This window comes from Gymnodraco acuticeps, unplaced genomic scaffold, assembly GCF_902827175.1.
Source record: "Gymnodraco acuticeps unplaced genomic scaffold, fGymAcu1.1, whole genome shotgun sequence".
Lineage (NCBI taxonomy): Eukaryota > Metazoa > Chordata > Actinopteri > Perciformes > Bathydraconidae > Gymnodraco > Gymnodraco acuticeps.
Window position 1 is genome coordinate 203,977 of NW_022989742.1, and position 19,183 is coordinate 223,159.

Consider the following 19,183-nt stretch of genomic DNA (forward strand, 5'->3'; position numbering starts at 1 on the left):
TGTGTCAGTCATCCACACCAATCAGAAGTGCTGTGCTCCACATGTACCAGCCATTGTTAATCAATCAGAAGTGGCCCATGATAGAAGGTGATAGACAGATTGATCCAATCACCTGCCAAGTGCTTCTGAAAGTGCCTGCTCTTTCCAAATGGCTTCCAATGGAGCTTTAGATGGTTTGGTGAAACAAACCATCTGGGTCAGGTTAGTAATGCTCCATCACATGTTTCTATTACAGGGTGAATCTTAAACTGAAGCTTGACTTTAAAGCAACCCAACGGAAGTTTCATGTAAGTTTAGTTTTTTCACTCGTAGCTCGGGCTGCGGGGGCGCTAGAGACGGGAGTACGTTGATACGACCTTCCTAGCCGGAGTTATGGCCGCATTTTACAATAAACTTCCGTTGGGTCGCTTAAAAACAAATATCGCAATTCGAATCGCAATATTTGTCAGAAAAATCGTGTAGCCCTAGTAAGGTGTAAGGAGTTATGTGCGGTGTGTGTGCTGGACATAAGAGTTATGACCTGAGACATTGTTCACTTCTGGAATAAACCCAGGTATTGAAGGAGCTCACCCTATTTTTTAATTTATCTGCCGTGTAATTTTTAAATAAATGTCTTGTCGATGAAATACACTAGCATTGGCTGTATTGTGGCGTGTTTTTGTTAAGACTAAGCTGGACGCCAGGCAAGTCCACTCTTAATACCTTGGCAAAATGTGGTTGTTGGCGTGGCTAACCACCAGTGGTAAAGTGCAGATAATGGTATGTAGCAATTGGGAACATAAAATGTGGAAAGGTCAGGCTCACAATGGAAACCGAGTAATTAATTCTCTGTGATATGAGGCAAGAACTTTTAAGAACCACCACCATCATATGGCTTAATTCAAAAGACCACATTTCAGGGAGCAAATGTGGCTAGCTATCTGGACTGAAGACACATACGATGGTTGCTGTTGTTGCCTGTGCAGATTTCCTGTTTCTAGCAAAGGAGCTGAATAGATTTCCTCTGGCTCTGGTGCTGACAGGCCGGCCTCGCTGTTCCTGGCAGCGGCTAGTGGCCGGCCAGCTAAAAGTCTCCAGAGACATCTCCTGTCCTTCAGCGCTATCCTTTTACAAAGCCTCAGTAGCTTGAAATCCATACTTCCCCCTCTCTGATGACGACCTGAAAATGAACACAGGAAAAAAGATCCTCGTTTTCATGTGTCTTGTATGCCGGCTGTCAGTGCTGTGTTGAGATCAAAGATGGCTGTTGGATATAAAGGTATCCAGTGTTTAGGTATCGCTTGCTGCACCTGCTCCCTTTGAAGATCTGTTTTCAATGAATAAAATAATGGATATGACGTTTTGTTGGTGCTTTGCATTTCAGTATTTCATATTCTTTTTCACAATGCCGTTTTCTTCTGGGCAGTTCTTTCTTTCTGCCTTTTTATACTATGATAGATTGAACCTCTGTGCACCAGTCATTCTATCTCTTAGGCTGTCAGTTCATCAACATGTACCGTAATTCTTTGTTATATTTACACCAAAGCGGCCCTTTCATCTCATTTTGACAGGTTTCCCTATTACTTGCCTTCATGTCATGTACGCATGCTTCAGCAAGCACATGAATGATGTCTAGAGCAGTGATCTTCACATATCACTGCCAGCCTGCCCTATTGTTTGCCTCTCTATCATACAATGCAAAACAACCTCAAGACAAGAAAAGCTCATGGATCAATAAGATGTATGGATAATCATGGTCCAGATGCTGGGAAATGCTGTAGTTGTGGAGCCAATTGATTCGTGAAACGTCTGTTCGTACAATACCTAATTCTTTCCACCATGATGGAGGGCGATCTGAACCCTTTCCTGCACAAATGAGCTCGTCTTATTTTGATGCTGTCTACTGATAAAGAATGCTTTTTACACCGGATGTATTCAGGTATTTTGTTACAAGCTGTAAACGTGGTGTCTTGTGTGTTTAGGCCCTGCTGCCCACCAGGCGTTGGTTCAACACCGTGTTGGATGACTCTCACTTGGTGGTCAGCTGCCACCTCTCCAGTCTCGTCCACAGAGAGAAGGAAGGACACCTCTTCTGCCAGGTACAACACGATAGCAGACACAAATACACTTGAAATGATTGTATGCTGAAATGAAACCACCTCTGCTCTGTTTTTTCAAATGTAGAAGTAACTCGTATTGTTGTCTCCTCTCTGTAGTTGCTGGACATGCTGAAGTTCTACACAGGTTTTGAGATCAGTGACCAGACAGGAACTGCCCTGACGGAGAAAGAGATGACCACTCTGCACTATGACAAAATCCTCTCTTTGCAGGTAAACACTATACATGGATAAGGACCGAAATGCAGTGGCATTAATCAGCTGCCTGCTTCGTTTCTGTTGTTTGAAACACAAAGTATTCAGGGTGTTCTACATATAGTTCTTCTTTATGATGGAATATTTGGCTTCAATATAAAATGATACAGGCAGTGACCAAATTACATTTGTATACTTGTGACAAATGATATATGTAGGGTTGGGAACCGAAACTCGGTTCCAGATGAGAACCGATAAGAAAATGCCGGGTACCGGGTGCCCATACAAAATACACAATTTCGGTTCTGCTTAACGGTTCCTAAACGCGGTAGACCCTGTATTCCAGCGGGTCCGTCTGCACCGCGGTGCTGCGGTGACCCGGTGGAATACAGGGCGGACCTAGAGAATCACAGAACGGCCGGTCGTCAGCGGGCCGTTGACGGCCGGCTCGGTACGCTGACGGCCGGCACCGCCCTTCATTTTTTTAAACGGCATCATATAAATTGCGCTGACAGGCGACAGAGGTCCACAGTTGCCCCGCAGCGATGCTCCCCCGCCCTCCCGTAGACATTTCACGAGCTCAATCACTTCATAACACCAAAGATAGGTCGCGGTAAACGCTCTGAAGTGAGGCTCCACTACATTAAAAAAGAAAAGGAAAAGTGTAATGCTTGTTAATAGCTTGCCACAGGCATAGCTCAGTTAAAATAAAGCACAGCTATTGTGCAATACATTTGTATTGCATGTATATTTTTTAGTAACAATTTCAGTTAAAGCTTTTAAGAATAAATATATTTTTGTTATCTAAACGTTTGACCTCTTTATTTTACAATTTTGGAATCGAAACGGGGAATCGATAAGAACCGGAATCGATAAGCAGACCGGAATCGAAATCGGAATCGATAAATTTCAAACGATACCCATCCCTAGATATATGTCTTAAGTCGGTATTGTATATCTATCTATTGCCACACCCGAGACTGTTGCCATGTTTCCTAATACTTTTGGAGAGGCGTTATCTTGGTAAAGGCAATGCAGTAATAAAGAGTAATATGTTTTTAATTGTGTTTTGCTTTGTGTTTTGTGTCTTGCAGAGAGCAGCATTTGCTCATTTCCCTGAGTTGCAGGACTTTGCTCTGTCCAACGTGGCAGCAGTAGACACTCGTGAATCCTTGACCAAACACTTTGGGCATCTCAGGTAAAACCAGATGTGGCGTTAAACCTAAAAGGCGTTAGCATGTGTTTTTTTATTTGATCTAAATGGACTACTTGATGTGTAAACATACTGCATATAAAACCTTGTGTTGGTTCACCCTTTCTGCTTTTCACCATTCTGCTTCATATACGTATATATATATATATATAAGTACTTCATGTACGAGTGTACTTTATTTCTTTAAAAGTGTCATCATACAGCACTGTCAGTGGCCAAGAGTTCCATGCTTTGAAACCCTCCAGCAGATGATCTGACCTTTTATTTGAGGTTCTTTGGAGCTCCAGAAATGACAAACCCCAGTCGAGAAGTGCCCACGCAGACGTCACTAAGTAGCAGTACAGCATCAGCACCGTTGCTGCCTGTTTTCCCTGCTAAATGGCAGCTAGTGAGCCCTTAAACAGGCAGCTGGTACCAGCCAGAGAGAGAGGCACGCCTCATTAATTTAATCGATTTGCAGTGGCTTGAGAATAAACTGTCTGAACAGCTGTGTTTGTCAGATCATATTAGCTTGCCAAAGAGCTAAAAAGCACCCTCGCTTTGAACTAGCCTGTGTGTGGGATATTTAACCTGTGCACATGCGTGAAGGGGAGTAAAAAGACATTGATTTAATTCTAACTTATAATTACTTTAGGGTTTCTAATCGCTCTTGTCATTTTGATGTTATAATGAACATTGACCAAAGCTTTTCGAAGGTCTTTAAACCACCAATGTTTTAGCTCTACGACAAACTTAAACGAGTAGCTGAATACTTGTTTGTTTAGTATGTTTTGTCTTTATTCGTCATGATTTCTCTGACCGTGTAGGAACAACATACATTGCCTCTTCGCATTTGATGTTTGCATATCCATCACCTCTTTTTAACTTCTTTAGTGGATTATAAATTCTTAAATCCCAAACTTAGTTTCTTTGAGTCAGGCAGAGGGTTATGAGCCGCGCTGAGCTGAATCAGGTAAAGATTTGAGCTATACCATCTCATGCATTTCAAGAGGCTCTGCTCCTTCTCCCAGAATTAGGGTTTTGAATATAGCAGGAACTGCATTGTTCCCTGCTCCACAACTGTCACCAAAGCAGCTCCTGGGTAACTCCAAATATGCCGATCAGATTTAACGAGGCACTTTTCATCCAAACAACTCATGCTAATGCCAGTTTATTCCAGCTGCTCTACCCACGGGCTAAGCTCCCAGTCACCCGCCGCTCTGCATTTATCCGCTAAGTCCCCCAAACACACAAACGCAGCATTATTGCTTAGTCTGCCCACACATATACACACCCATTCTCACACACACACACACTTTCAGTTACATAGAACATGTTAGTATGTGTGAGCGTCATTTCAGGCCAAACGTGAATTGACTACATGATCAAAGAGTATGCAGCACTTTGTGAAATGCTGGCAAAATTGAAGAGAGTCATCAAAAGCAAAAAGAAAGGATGTAATTGGGTCTGTGGATTAGCTCTTCAGCGTGGTACTGTCATTGAAAAGGGTCTTGGATTTGATCGATTATGCTTCTCATTTAATCCTGGTTCCTTTTCTGACGGCTTTATGTAAAGAAAAGAAAACATTGCGAAAGCATAAACGTCCTCAATACTTAGCAGATTTAAGCTGCCGGGAAACACATTTTTGTCATGGGTTCTTTTTCTCATGTTGTGTGTAGCTAGCTGAATAAAACTGCCCCTATTGGACTAAGAATTAAATGTAATTGACAAAAATACACTTTAGCTAAAATAGATGATCCAAAGTCTGAACAAGAAGCCTTTAGGTTGTTTAGTAAACTTACTGTAGACCAGTTTCTGTCATGTCCCCATCCTTACCTTACCCTGCCCCTAGCTCAGCTGTCAGTCATGACCTGGTCCAGTCATTTCCATTACTCAAGAGTGCTGCTGTTATTTTATTAAGGTAAGGAATGTCCACATGACCTATGCCAGGTCATCCACTGAGCCACCAAACTGCTACATTGGCAGAATTGCCGCCCAACTGTCCCAGTGCGGCATCACAAGTAGCAGAATTGATGCACATTCACGGATTCAGCCGGTCAGGGCCACGTGTGGCTGTCCAGGGCTGTCACAATGTGTCCAGGCCCTGTCCTTCGTTGTGTACCAGACCCTGCCTGTGTCACAGTGTGTCAGCCTGATTAAAACAGGTCTGTATGCACAGAGCCATGCCTCAGCTTTCTGAGAAGGAGATGGGCTTTGATTTTCATAATCCTGTCGCATCAGTGCTCCCCGGCCCCTTAACACACATGCTGACAGAGCAGGAGTGAGTGTCAAAGCAAACACAGGAATTGCTTTGTGCCACAGTGCTAACAAGCACAAAGAATTCGATAAGCCGGTGTATCTTCACACATAAAGTGGTGTTGCTGTAGCCATTTGAAATGTCTTTCTGAGAAGGGGATGTCGTTTTCTAGGAGAGAGGCTGATCATGCAGTTTTTTCTTTTTGGAAATATGATGCAATGATACCACAACTAAATGTTGTTTTAGACATCAGATGATCTCTTTCTCATGATTAATCTTCACCATTGTCTTTAGAAACCAAATAATTACATCTGCTTGTTGTCATCCCTTATCTTCAATAGTTTTTCAGCTGACTAACCTCTTGTTTCTCTTCTCCGTAGTCCCAATACGCTCCACCAGGTGGCCTCGTATTTGTGTCTGCTGCCAGAGCTGCCTGAAGGACAAGACACCACCTATGAGAAGGAGGTTCTCCTTGAGCTTCTGGTAAGTGCAGTCATGACTTTAGTTTAGTGTCTGTTATACAATGCAAGTCTTAGGCTTCATAGTGGAAGGGTTTCCCTTGACTGTGACCGCCCAGATTGATGCCTTTAACTCTAAAATAGACAAACAATTTTTTGGACAAGCATGCACCTTCATCCCCTAAAGAGACAGAGGGTGACCCATCATTGTCTCACAAAATCCTGTTTGCATTTGGATTTTATAGATTGTAGAGATAAAAACAAATGTGACCTGGATGGAAATGCAGAAAGGTACCAGTGACATATAGCGTGTACATTTGGGAAACCTTATGGCAAACCAAAGTTGCAAAATGATTATCCACAATCATTTTAAACTGAAAATATGCTACTTTTCTGTACATCAAATATATATATTTTTTTATCCTAGACCATATTTATTACCCAAGACATTTATTTATTACATAGAAATGCATTTGTATAAGGGGATGAAGCAATACTTCACTGTGTGCTTGTCAACCGGCCTTATAAAGACTGCATAATTGGTATTGGTGCACCTCTACTAAGATGCTGGTGAACAGTTATTTTTCAGAACAATAACCGGCCGGTCAGCGCTGCGGCATAATAGGTTTTATGTTTCTCATATTAAAGTCATTCAGCCCTTGACCTTGGAATACGTACAGAATCCCCTCTTCACTGCCCGTCCCTCTTGAATTTGCCTTCTAATCCAATTACTCCCTTATTTGGGCATTTGTGTGTCGTAGGGTAAATTGGACGAAGTGCTGATAACATAGAAATACATTTTGTTCTTACTTTTTTATATTCAAAAAAACTATAGCTAGTTTGATTGTCCTCTCTGGTTCCACTTCCCCTTGTTTCCCAGTTTGATTATTTTTAAAACCCCCCCGGGAAACGACTGAAGTGTCCCAGCAGACACTCACACATGCGCTGTAGACCTCTTCATCTAAGTGGGTGTTTCAAGGCTGTCCTGCAGTTATTCATAATTACCCACTCAGACCCTCCCCAGGTCCTTTTCAGAGAAGCAATGGAGAAAAGCCATTTCATAATTATCTGATTAGATTGTTGCAGGAGACAATGTCAGGGGACTCATTTGTGTGCGCCTGAGGTTGCCCCCAACAACCAACATCTCTGAACGAGTGGGTTTAAGCGGAAGGGCCCACAGGGCTAGAATTCTGCCACAAGGTAGCAAAAGAATTGTACTTGCTCCAGGGGAAATAGCCATAAATATGCTTAGGGAGAAGGGCCCATTGTTTTTGAGAAACACTCCTGCTGTTACACCACAGCCTGTGTTAAGGCTTTTATTTCCTCTGGAGGAACCGATGAGCCGATATGTATTCTGATGTCAATAGTCCTCCCCTTGACATATTAGATATAATGTATGTGTGCAGAAGTGAATGCATTAAAATAGAGTTTCCACGACATGTTATAAAAAGGTTTCAGGTAAACTAGAGATTTACCGTGGGTATGATGTAACATATTTTGAAGTGACCTGGTTTTGTTTTTTTCTTTATTCCATGGTATGTGTTCTAGTAAGGGAGAAGATAAACATCAGGGACATGTGTAATTCATCTAATTTCTCTCTGTCTCTCTTGCTGTCTGCCACACACAGGTGTCCCGTCATGAGCGCAGAATCTCTCAGATCGAGCAACTTAACCAGATGCCCCTTTATCCAACAGAAAAAATAATCTGGGATGAGAACATTGTCCCGACAGAGTACTATTCAGGCGAAGGTGTGTGTTGCATCTGTGAAATGTGATTTGGTTTGCATTACTGTGCCTGTTTTAGTCTAGGAACACTAGAGCACACATTCAAAAATCAGTTTTTGTACCCACACCTTGTTATCTCTTATCACTTATCTGGCACTGAACTGGCATCTCTCTCGGGATTCCTCTTTAGTTGTCAAGGTCACCTTTAACAACTCTCGGAGCACAAGCAAAAGCCCTTAAGCATACTTTGACTGTAACATATAGACATTTAGCCTCTGTAGAAGCAACAATTCAAACTGTTGACATTACAGATGTTGCTTCATAAAATGTTGGTCATTTTGTAATTGAATACAAATACAAATGATGAACTGATTATTGTAAGTGTGTGTTATTACTCAAAAAATGTGAATAATGTTAACGCTGTCTCTTTCTATTTCTCTCTTTGTCTTTTCAGGCTGTCTAGCGCTACCTAAGCTGAATCTCCAGTTCCTGACCCTCCATGACTACCTGTTGAGAAACTTTAACCTGTTTCGTCTAGAGTCCACCTATGAGATCAGACAGGACATAGAGGATGTGGTTTGGCGTATGAAACCATGGTGAGGGCTTTCTACAGAAACATATCTTTCTTGTATGCTCATATTGTCAATATGTAGGGTAAAACGCTAGGAATAAAATACTATAGAGGAAGTGGTTAAAAGGTTCATGTGCAATAAAATGAATTTGAATATCATCATATACAAGTTATATGTTTAAAATAGGATTCTCGCACACTGATAAGCAGCTTTGGTTTCTCTTTCTAAGTAGAACAAATCTCTACAGCACACTTTATAACGTATTTTTAACATCAATGAATAAAGGTCCTTACCCTGTGTCCCCCTTTCATTTGATTAAGTGGCATTGCGGATTGATAATGTTTTATTAAAAAACTGTGGTATTTTGTAAACCACATTTGGAAACTGCATGCTTAACATAATACGTGCTCCCATTATGTCAACTTGTTTGTTGTTCCTGCAAAAGTAAATAAGTAAGCAGTAGTGCCATGTGCTGCCCTAAATCCAACTGATTTCAATCTTGACAACAGCCCACAGCGCTTGTCTAACTTCTTGTCGTGTCTGTCCCTTTACGCAGGCAGTCGGAGTACGGCGGAGTGGTGTTTGGGGGCTGGGCCAGGATGGCTCAGACCATCACCTCCTTCTCCATAGTGGAGGTTGCCAAGCCAAACATTGGAGAGAGCTGGCCGGCCCGTGTGCGAGGGGACGTCACTGTAAATCTGAATGTACAAGATCATATCAAGCATGAGTGGGAAGGTAAAATGTTTTGTCAATACTTTTACTGTATTTGAACCAGTTTTTATGAAGGTCTGTCCACCATTTATATTGCTATCCTGCATTCTCAATCTATTTATAGTTACTCTAATGGAAAGGGAGAATTAACAACAACGTATTGATTACAAAACACATCCTCACACACTTCATGCCTATTAAATCTGATTACCCTCCATTTAATTTAGACCTGCTACACATTGTCTTCCCTCTATATTCTCTTATTGTGTCTTCTAGGAGTCCTAGTAAGCCGTTTATAACCACCATAAAGTCTTCCCTCATCCCACTGGGCCTTGACTCATGACCCTCACCAGCCTCATGTCTCTGTGAAGACATGCTATTTCTGGGTAGCCTCTACAACTGAGCCGCTTTGTTTTATTTTCTGATCATTTTCCTCTCCGTTTCTCAATGTGGCTGATAAGGGCACTGTAGATAATGATTACAGTAGCTTGTCAGCCTTGAAAGACATTGATTCACTGGGATGCACATAGATGCCCAAGGAAGCCGTCGGCCAGCTGACTGCCATAGCTCTTCGGAGAAAGACATAGGATATATTCATACACTAATGTATGCCAATGGGGTATTGCACTGATTAATGTAGAAAGGAAATGGGCTCTTTCAGTGGGCAAATGCTGTAGAAGTAATGAAGTGATAACTGGCTAAAAAAAGTAAGCCTAATGTATCCCAAATTGATGTCTTAATTTCCTTCAAACCCAATTGTATGGTTTCACTTTCTTTTGTGTAATTTCAGTGAAGGAATGGTGTATTTCCTCATAACCAATAGCTCTTACCCCATCATATAATTAGAGCATCATGTTTTATAGATCAGGCTAATGCTGAAAGGGCAGTTTCTCTTGCACCTCCACTCTCCCCCAACACCTTGTCTCACTCCCTGTCACTTCTCTTTCTCCCTCTGTCCCCTCTTTGTCTAAAACCCTTATTTTCCTTTGTTCTTTCTCTCTAACCCCTCTGTTCATCCCTTTTCCCCATAGGGCTGCGGAAGCATGACGTTTGCTTTCTGATCACGGTGCGCCCCAACCTGCCCTACGGCACGCGCTTCGACCGGCGCCAGCCCTTTGTGGAGCAGACGGGCCTGGTGTACGTGAGAGGCTGCGAGGTGCAGGGCATGCTGGATGACAAGGGGCGCGTCATTGAAGAAGGTATGATCCTGTGTGCTCCTGCCCACACACAGACACACACACACACACACACACACACACACACACACACACCAGTGACACACGACATCCACCCACCCGTCAGACCTTCTGTCTCCCCAACGACAGATCCTGAGAGAGGGTCAGACTGGTGTTGTCATGGTGACAGTCACATTGAGACCTGACCTGTTCACATTAACATTCCATTAACCTGAGGTCGACAGCAACACCTGAGAGATTTGGACCCTGCCCTCTGCTTCCTTTATTGGATTTAAGGGAAGTGTTGCATTGGCTATACAGGGATTCACTCTATGCTGAAAGAGAACACTGATTGTGCTCTTCCGACAAAGTTTAGCCAGTTCTATTTCTAAGCTGTTGTATTTTGCTAATAGAAACATTCTGTTTTTGTCCACGCGTAAGGAATCCCTACATATCAAATTTAAACTCCTGGTCTTTCCTTGAAATTAAAATATGTTTATACAGCATCACAATCTCCTCTGTTTCACTGACATGTTTTTAACCACAGCCCAAAGCATTCCCTCGGAGTCGTCGGTTCACCTAAATTAGTTCGCAGCCCTGCTATTCTAAGCCTTTGCTTTTGTCCCTGTCAGAACATGTTTCCGTGCACTGAAGCTCCCTTTCCCCTATCCTCTCATCTGTTTGGATTAAATATGCAGAGGGCAGGGCTTTCTAACTAGACATGCAGCCTGCAGGGAACATGCCCTGAGATTGTTGGCTTGGTTAAACTTTCAGATCCCCAACGGGCCTAAGTGGTACCCAAGGTAACTGGGTGGATGAGTTGGACATACATCATTGGGCACTTGAAGGTGAGATGCAAGCTGAGAAGTGCAAAACAATAGGGCTTAAATACAGAATATTTGTAGGAAATATCAAAACAGTTAAATCTAAATGTGTATTGATTTAATCCAACCTTTTAATAACTGACAGCTTAACACAATACCTACAATGGCACGTACATCAATCAATCAATCAATGTTTATTTATATAGCCCAATATCACAAATGTTACATTTGTCTCAGTGGTCTTCACAGTTTGTACAGAATATCAGTATGGCAATACGACACCCTCTATCCTTAGACCCTCACATCGTACAAGGAAAAACTTCCGGAGAAAACCCACAGTTTAAAGGGAACATGGGAGAAACCTCAGGGAGAGCAACAGAGGAGGGATCCCTCTCTCAGGACGGACAGACGTGCAATAGATGCCGTGTGTAAATTGAAAAGATAATTCATTTGCAACATAGGTAGTCCAAATGTTTGGAAATGTATGTGTGTATAATAGGAAGATGAATCCACAAGGATATCCATCCAGGACTTATGATCCAGGACCACAGCCACGACTCAAGATCCAGGGCTCGCGATCCAGGACACAGGACCGCAGGATCATCCATGACTCCGGATCCCGGCGTATATAGACACCAAAAAGAAAGAAATGTGGGGAAGCTGGGTTAATCGGAACATGAGAGTACACGGGTATAGACAGAGAGAAGGAAGAAGTAAGATGTCCCCCGACAAACTAAGCCTATATCAGCAAAACTAGGGGCTGAATCTAATCAGCCCTAACTATAAGCTTTATCAAAAAGGAAGGTACTTGTTTTAAAACACCTTGGCCCAGCTGTCCACATTGTTATTCCATGCCATTGAGGGTGTAGCTTCCACCCGTAAGCTTTCATACTCCTTTTAGTAAGGGGGATTTGATCATCCACCATAGCTGTACACGTGTGCACACAGACAGACATACACATAGATGGTCTCACACACACATCAGATGCCGAAGGGATCGAGTTTCACTTTCCTGCTCTGTGCCCTGCAGCGCCATACAAGAATCTATTTAGACATCTGTGAAAGCTGCACTTGCTGCAGCACACAGGCTCCCTATGGGGGAAGCCTTAAGCCCGTGGCCTGTCAGTCAAGCATCTATGTAATTCCTGTTCATGGGGACTCGCAGAACTGTAGCAAGGCAAGCCAGGGTGAACTCTCCTCTAAGTGTTTTGTTTAGAATGTAAGGATGGATATTGTTAAGAAAATGGTGTTAGGATTACGTCATTTGTATTCAGTTTTCGCGTTTAGCACTTCGAAAGAATTGCATTTAGTATTGTTTATCACTTAAGGTTGTCATCACTACATTGGTGTAACACTTATTCCCCGCCAAATCCTCTGCTCTAGGACCCGACCCGAAGCCTAAGCTGCGAGGAGACGCCAGAACCTTCCGTGTATGGCTGGACCCAAACCAGTATCAACAGGATATGACCAGCAGCATTCAGAGTGGCACAGAAGACCCTTACGAGTCTTTCAACGTCATCATGAGACGCAAACCCAAGGAGAACAATTTCAAGGTTCAGACTATACGCTAAAGCACACACTATGTTGTATTGAGTAGTTAATCTACAGACCATGAGCTCTGGTCCTGCCAACACTACCCTAGAGTGATGTATCGCACATATTACACTCTCTTGGGTGTTGTAGCTGTAAGGTTGGGGCCAGGGCAGCCCTGAGATTACCACCCACTCAATGAGAGACACTTCTCACTGGATATTCATGTGTTGTGTACCCCAACCTCGCCCTAACCTTTAAGCATTCTCCTGTGGCAGCAAGCCATCAGTGTATACTAATAAACCATTGTTTATTGTCAGTATGACATACAGGTGCCAACAGCAGAGAGGTTAATATATGTAGATGTTATTGCAGATATTAAAAAGCAGGTCATACTAAAGTTGTACATGTAAGTGTGTGAAACTTTTGTTAGATATGCCATCTGTCTTTTGCTTCATTTTGTTCTACTTATTTTTGTTTTGGATGTTAATCATTGCAAAAAACTCTTGCTGTTTATCACATCTTTTTATTTGAGAGCCTCTTATTACTGCTTTGTCAAAACTGCTATTTCTAATTCGGCGCACGCATTCCCGTCTTTCACAGACGGGGAAATGACAGCTTATTTTGAAGTGTTTTTTTTGTAATGAATTTCAAATGAGCAGGAACTAATGGGTATTCAGGAAACATTCTTCTCCATCTTTGATGTGTGACATAGATAGAAGTAAACGCGTTCCCCTACCCGGTGTTTGATGTTCAGGGTATTAGACAGTTTGCAGTTCATTAAAATATAATTGACAGACATACAAATTACCTGCTGTCCCATCAGCCCACCACAAAGCTATTCTTGTCCAGCTAAAACAGCTCTTGTGGGAAGGTTGTGTATTGTCTGACGACGCCCACATTTCTCTGTCTCTTGGTTTTAGGCAGTGCTGGAGACCATCAGAAACCTGATGAACACCGAGTGTGTGGTCCCAGACTGGCTTCACGACATCATCCTTGGCTATGGCGACCCAGGCAGCGCCCACTACTCCAAAATGCCTAATCAGATCTCCACGTTGGACTTCAATGACACCTTTCTGTCCCTGGACCATTTACGATCGTGTTTCCCTGATTACACCATCAAGGTCACCGAGGACGACCCCGAGCTGCAAGTCTTCCCGTTCAGGTGAAAGTCAAACATCCAATAATCACATCATAAATACAAGTGTTATTGCTGTTGAACGACCTTCTTCAAAATAAATGTATAGGCTAATTACCATGTTTAGATACGGTTAATAATATATATTGCATTATAGCATATTATATTTTACTCACCATCTTCCTTTTGCTTTACCAGAATCAAGTTCCCAATCTCCAAAAAAGCAGAAAAAGGGAAGAAAAGAAAGACTGATGAACCAGAAGAAGACCAAAGTGAAGACAAGACCTTGATCGTTGAGCCCTTTGTCACCCCCAACCGCGGGCCATATCCCTACAACCAGCCCAAAAGGTGAGAGGTCACTGCGCACATTCAGGCTTCTCGTTCACTATAAAATGATAAAGGGGGTCAAAGGTTTTTTTTACCTCAAATATACCATACTATTTTGAGTATAAAGAAATGGGGACTTATTATGTACTAGACAACACTCATTTAATTTGTTTGTCTCCATGGTGTTTCGCAATTAAAGCTGCAGAGCAAATATTTGTTTGCTAACTATAACACCAAATAATAGCAAATTAAAGATTCATCTTGTAGTGTTTGAGCATTTCCGAATTACACTTTGATATTTCAATCTTGATATAAACAACACGTCCGTGGGGAAGACCTGATTTAACAATCTTTAAAGATGCAATACAAATAATATTTGGAGCATCTCTTTAAAAATAGTGAAAGAATGCTGTCAAGGATATTCAGTATTTCCAACTAATTACAAGATGTATTAAAATAAGCAATGTTCATGTTTTACAGGAACACAATTCAGTTCACTCCTACTCAGATTGAAGCCATTCGGGCCGGGATGCAGCCAGGCCTCACCATGGTAAGCATTCAAGACAGAGTGTACACACATAAACAATAATCGTGAATATCTGGTTTTCATGATATACTTGTGTAGTCACCCTCTCTATTTATGTTTGGAAGATGATTTGATAGCAGTACAGATATGATTAAACTTTAGTGTTTTGTCTCCAACTGTATTCTTTTGGTAACAGAATAAAATGAGTTTATCGTTGTGGACTAAATTAGAATAAGAAGCCATGTGTTTAACCCATCCTATATCCAGGGGTGGGATGCTCCAGATTCCACCTCACTGATATACATATTTGTAACTATTAATCTTTGTGATATGCACCAAAGCAAATTCCTTCACCTTTAAATATGCTGTTGTAAGGTATCTCTATTTCCATCACTCTTGTAACGTGATGACACATTCCCCTAAAACCTTCTCTGTCATTTTGGCACTGCTGATAACATAGTCAGCCGCACATAAAATGACACGTATGACAGCTATGGAGTCTATACACACATCCACAGCTCTGTCATTCCAGCCTGCTATTGTTAGCTGAAGAAACACACACTGTTCTGACAAAAGTGATTTTGGTGTGCTTGATTGATGTGGTAGTTGGAAGAGTTATTTATTATATAGCCAGCAGAGGAAAGTAGGCTATCATCAGAGTCTTAAAACAACTCTACATGCATGCCTTTCTCCGCTCCTCTCCTCACCCCGTCTAACCTTCCATCTTGGCATATGTCATTAGCAGCCATAACAAACACACACCACCTCCCAGTCTGCCTGGCTTGGCTCTCATGTAGAGCACATTATCATCCCGTTTATGCCGGAATATCTAATTGTACCCACTATTTTTGTTGAAATGACTCACCTTAGATGCCCACGCAAAGACCAACCCCGTTTCATGAATATGTATGTAGTAAATGAGATGCTGTTCCCCCCCCTTGTTCAGTAAATGTGTTGCTCAGTTTCATTATCATGGTGACCTGTATAAATAGATGATGTGCTACTAGCATTCAAACAACAAGTACAGAAGGGGGCTAGAGAAAAACTCTTGCCTCCTGTATCTTTTTTTTCCATTTTCAGTATCTCTGTATATTTGCCCATCTGTGCAGTCACTGTGTCTTAGCATGCCAGGCAGCACCACAGCCTTGTTGCTTTGTGTATCTGAGCACGGCTAGCGATGGAGCACCAGCCTAGCCCGTTCTGACATGCACATGGCCTAGCTGTCACAACCACTAGGGTGTCTCCAGGGCAAGCGCCTATGCAATGTGACCTTACTTTGGTTTTTGCTCATATTATCTTCTGCTTCTTTCTGTCAAAAAATGTATTTCTTTTCTCACACCTCCTTCTTCATTGGTTCTGTGTCTCTAGGTTGTTGGACCACCAGGTACCGGAAAGACAGATGTTGCCGTTCAGATCATCTCCAACCTCTATCACAACTTTCCTGAGCAGAGGACCCTGATAGTCACACACTCTAACCAGGTTAACTCACCACACACTACGTCTACACCCCAAAGAAAAAACATCTCCTCTAAAACACCCCGTTTAAAAAGCCGTGCAGCCGTCTGGAGAATATAGAGCTTGTACTCAGAGCTGCCCATTAATCAGCCAAAAGTCATATTCAAACCATAGAGGAAAAATTAAAATCTAATCTCCCTTGCGACCCGGACTCTCCTCAGTATTTAATCATAAAGTAATCTGCTGTTGTTTTACAGCAGTGGAAGCTTGCCAAAAAAACCTGGATGTAATGATGAAAATGCAATAGTTACACTTTCGATTTATATTATTGATACAGGAAGACATCTTCATCATAGCATGAGAAATACCTCAAATATATTACAAACAGCACTGTATGAAGAATTGGTCCAAATACATAGAGGAATAAAGAAACCAAAAATCCATAAAGGTTGTTATGAACCATGTTTATGAAAAAAGCACACACAAACAAATATATTTTCTCTGTCTGAACATGTTTTTTTTGTTTCCATGGTTCATTCTTCATCAGGCTTTGAACCAGCTGTTCGAAAAGATCATGGCTCTAGACATCGACGAGCGCCATCTCCTGCGTCTTGGCCACGGAGAAGAGGAGCTGGAAACTGAGAAGGACTTCAGCAGGTGAGGACAGCCAGGGGCAGGTGGCGAGAGAACACACACACACACACACACACACACACACACACACACAAATACACCAACACACACCGATAGATGCACCTAAACAAACAGACATGCTGATGTGGTAATTAAGACAAATTGAATGTATACCTGAACTATCTTACAGACTTATATTATAGTGCATAACAATTACCTTTACAGTTTGATCAAAGCAGTCAATACACACAAATGCATCCCAGCTGCTCACATACATAATTAGTCTGAGCAAACACAGTAACAGCGCTACTCGATACTCTCATATGCGAGCCATGGACTTGGTTCATCTTCATTAGACATTGAAGGCCATTCCACCAGTGTAAGTGATCTCTCCCTGCAGCCCTGCACTCAGAGGCAGTTCCACTTGCTCTGCTCTGGACCATGTAAACTCACCTCATGCCCCATGGTAGTAGGAGGAATCTTTTTAATGTAAAAACAAAAGAAAGGGGTTTGCTATAAATTCAACAGGGAAATAGCTATATGTATTGTGGGGGAAAATTCTGAAGCAATTGGAAACAGGAGCTTTGATGGCAAACACTGATGGTTTATTTGGAGTTACGGCCGGAGAATTTACAAGACAGGTGGTGTGTCACGAGTGGACACAGCAGTTGCCAAACCAATTCTGAAGAACTCTTCTGCAGCTCGAGGTTTTATTTAGTTCGGAGTGTAATAATCAACATTCTTCATCAGTGAGACTAAAGCAATATGGACCCTGAATCTAACTAGAGCTCTCGTCCATAGAAAAGAATGTGCGCCAGGGAACCTACGTCCCTGAACAGTAAACTACCTCATAGCGGCTTGTGCTCTGTCATAGACTGGCAACAACAATGCGCCCAAGCGGCTCCTCCTTAAAAGAGATAGCAGCAATACCCAAGGCCGTAGAACTACGCCATGGGAAAGGAGACAGTGAGAGGAGAGAATTATGAACTGTGTCAAAGGTTAAATACCTAAGCAAATTATTCCCCAACAGTTTCTCTCTTTTTATCAATTGTGATAACCTAAAAACCTATTTTAATAATAATTTGTTCAATACCCTAATAAATAAGGTTCTTCAGAAAGGGTGTAGGCATTCTACACAATGTTGCAGTGAGAAGAGAAAATGATGAACTGATGTATTTTAATTCCCATGCTCCATTAGGCCCTTTTTAATGAATACATAATCAACACTAAGACAAAGAAAATACTTGAATAAATGCACAAAGAAATACATAATTACATGAATAAATAATTTCATTTCAGGTTTAAAGACCTTTTTTTAAATGTTTATTTAGCTCAGGTCAGGAAAAAGCCCTCCTTTATCTGAGGTGGCCACATTCTCTGACTGTGATCTTTTTGTAACTTTTTTTCCTACACCCTAATGGACACACAATACACACAGTGCTGCTATTCTCCATGTAGCACAGGTGGCAGAGCCAACAACAAATGGCCTCAGACAGGAACCACTAGAGTCCTGTTAGAAGCCCCGGTAGTTCCCAGCTCTCTTATCCCCATTTATGTGTAAACTCCAGTGTGTGTGGGTCTGTGTGTTATGCCTTGAAGGATAGTGACTCAGTCCTTACTACTGAGACATAGTGAGATGGGGTAAAGAGACGTTTGGGGGCAGTGCACTTTAAGCCCTCACGATATACTGGAGAAACAGAGACTATAGCCGCTTTCACACCGCAGGACTTGCCGCACTTTAGTGCCGGCACTAAAGTACCACGGCACTGAATCCGCCAGGGGGCAAGTGCCAATCGCATTCACACCGCAGTACTTTCCCTGAGGCAAGATTACGCTGACGTCACTTCGTCTTCTTCTTCTCTGGGTTTACTGGCAGGCCGCAAAACCACTTCACGGCGAGTACAAAAAAAAACGAGAGAAGAAGAACTACACGGGGGAGGGGGTATAAAGCCCACCCGCTGTATGAGGCGTTTGTTTACTTTCCGACCTCAGACATGATGGAGTTCATAAGGGTAATTTACAAATAAAATACCCCATTATAACAATGTACTTTATCTGTATGTATTTATTATATATTACCCCCTCAGGCTGATTTTGGAAAAGGACATTAACCCTTGTTTGGTGTTTTTCCCTTATTTATCTAAAACAAATGACATGATAAATTACTTGTGTTTATGTGTGTAAGACTTGTGTTTCTGCCCCTGCCATTGCTGCACAAGGTTGCAACATTGTAGATAAATTCAACCACCGACACCTGTCTGCTCTCACATTCTTCTATTCTGCAAATTTGGGGTGGGACACAATAAATAAAGCTTCGCCAGTTTGTTTGTTTTATTGCACAGTCAAGACATAACAATAACGGCATCACGC

General features: G+C 42.1%; 1 protein-coding gene across 2 annotated transcripts in view; it reads left to right on the forward strand.

Moving 5' to 3' along the window:
* Positions 1 to 19,183, forward strand: part of aqr (aquarius intron-binding spliceosomal factor) — a 51,063-nt gene that overhangs the window by 6,411 nt on the left and 25,469 nt on the right. For both annotated transcript variants that reach the window (XM_034211296.1, XM_034212073.1), the window contains exons 12-25: positions 1,962 to 2,078; positions 2,196 to 2,309; positions 3,386 to 3,489; positions 6,121 to 6,223; positions 7,826 to 7,946; positions 8,377 to 8,518; positions 9,051 to 9,229; positions 10,237 to 10,404; positions 12,588 to 12,757; positions 13,658 to 13,899; positions 14,071 to 14,220; positions 14,680 to 14,749; positions 16,094 to 16,204; positions 16,728 to 16,837. In XM_034211296.1, coding sequence (XP_034067187.1) covers positions 1,962 to 2,078; positions 2,196 to 2,309; positions 3,386 to 3,489; positions 6,121 to 6,223; positions 7,826 to 7,946; positions 8,377 to 8,518; positions 9,051 to 9,229; positions 10,237 to 10,404; positions 12,588 to 12,757; positions 13,658 to 13,899; positions 14,071 to 14,220; positions 14,680 to 14,749; positions 16,094 to 16,204; positions 16,728 to 16,837 — 1,901 coding nt within the window. The remainder of the gene's footprint in view (positions 1 to 1,961; positions 2,079 to 2,195; positions 2,310 to 3,385; positions 3,490 to 6,120; positions 6,224 to 7,825; positions 7,947 to 8,376; positions 8,519 to 9,050; positions 9,230 to 10,236; positions 10,405 to 12,587; positions 12,758 to 13,657; positions 13,900 to 14,070; positions 14,221 to 14,679; positions 14,750 to 16,093; positions 16,205 to 16,727; positions 16,838 to 19,183) is intronic.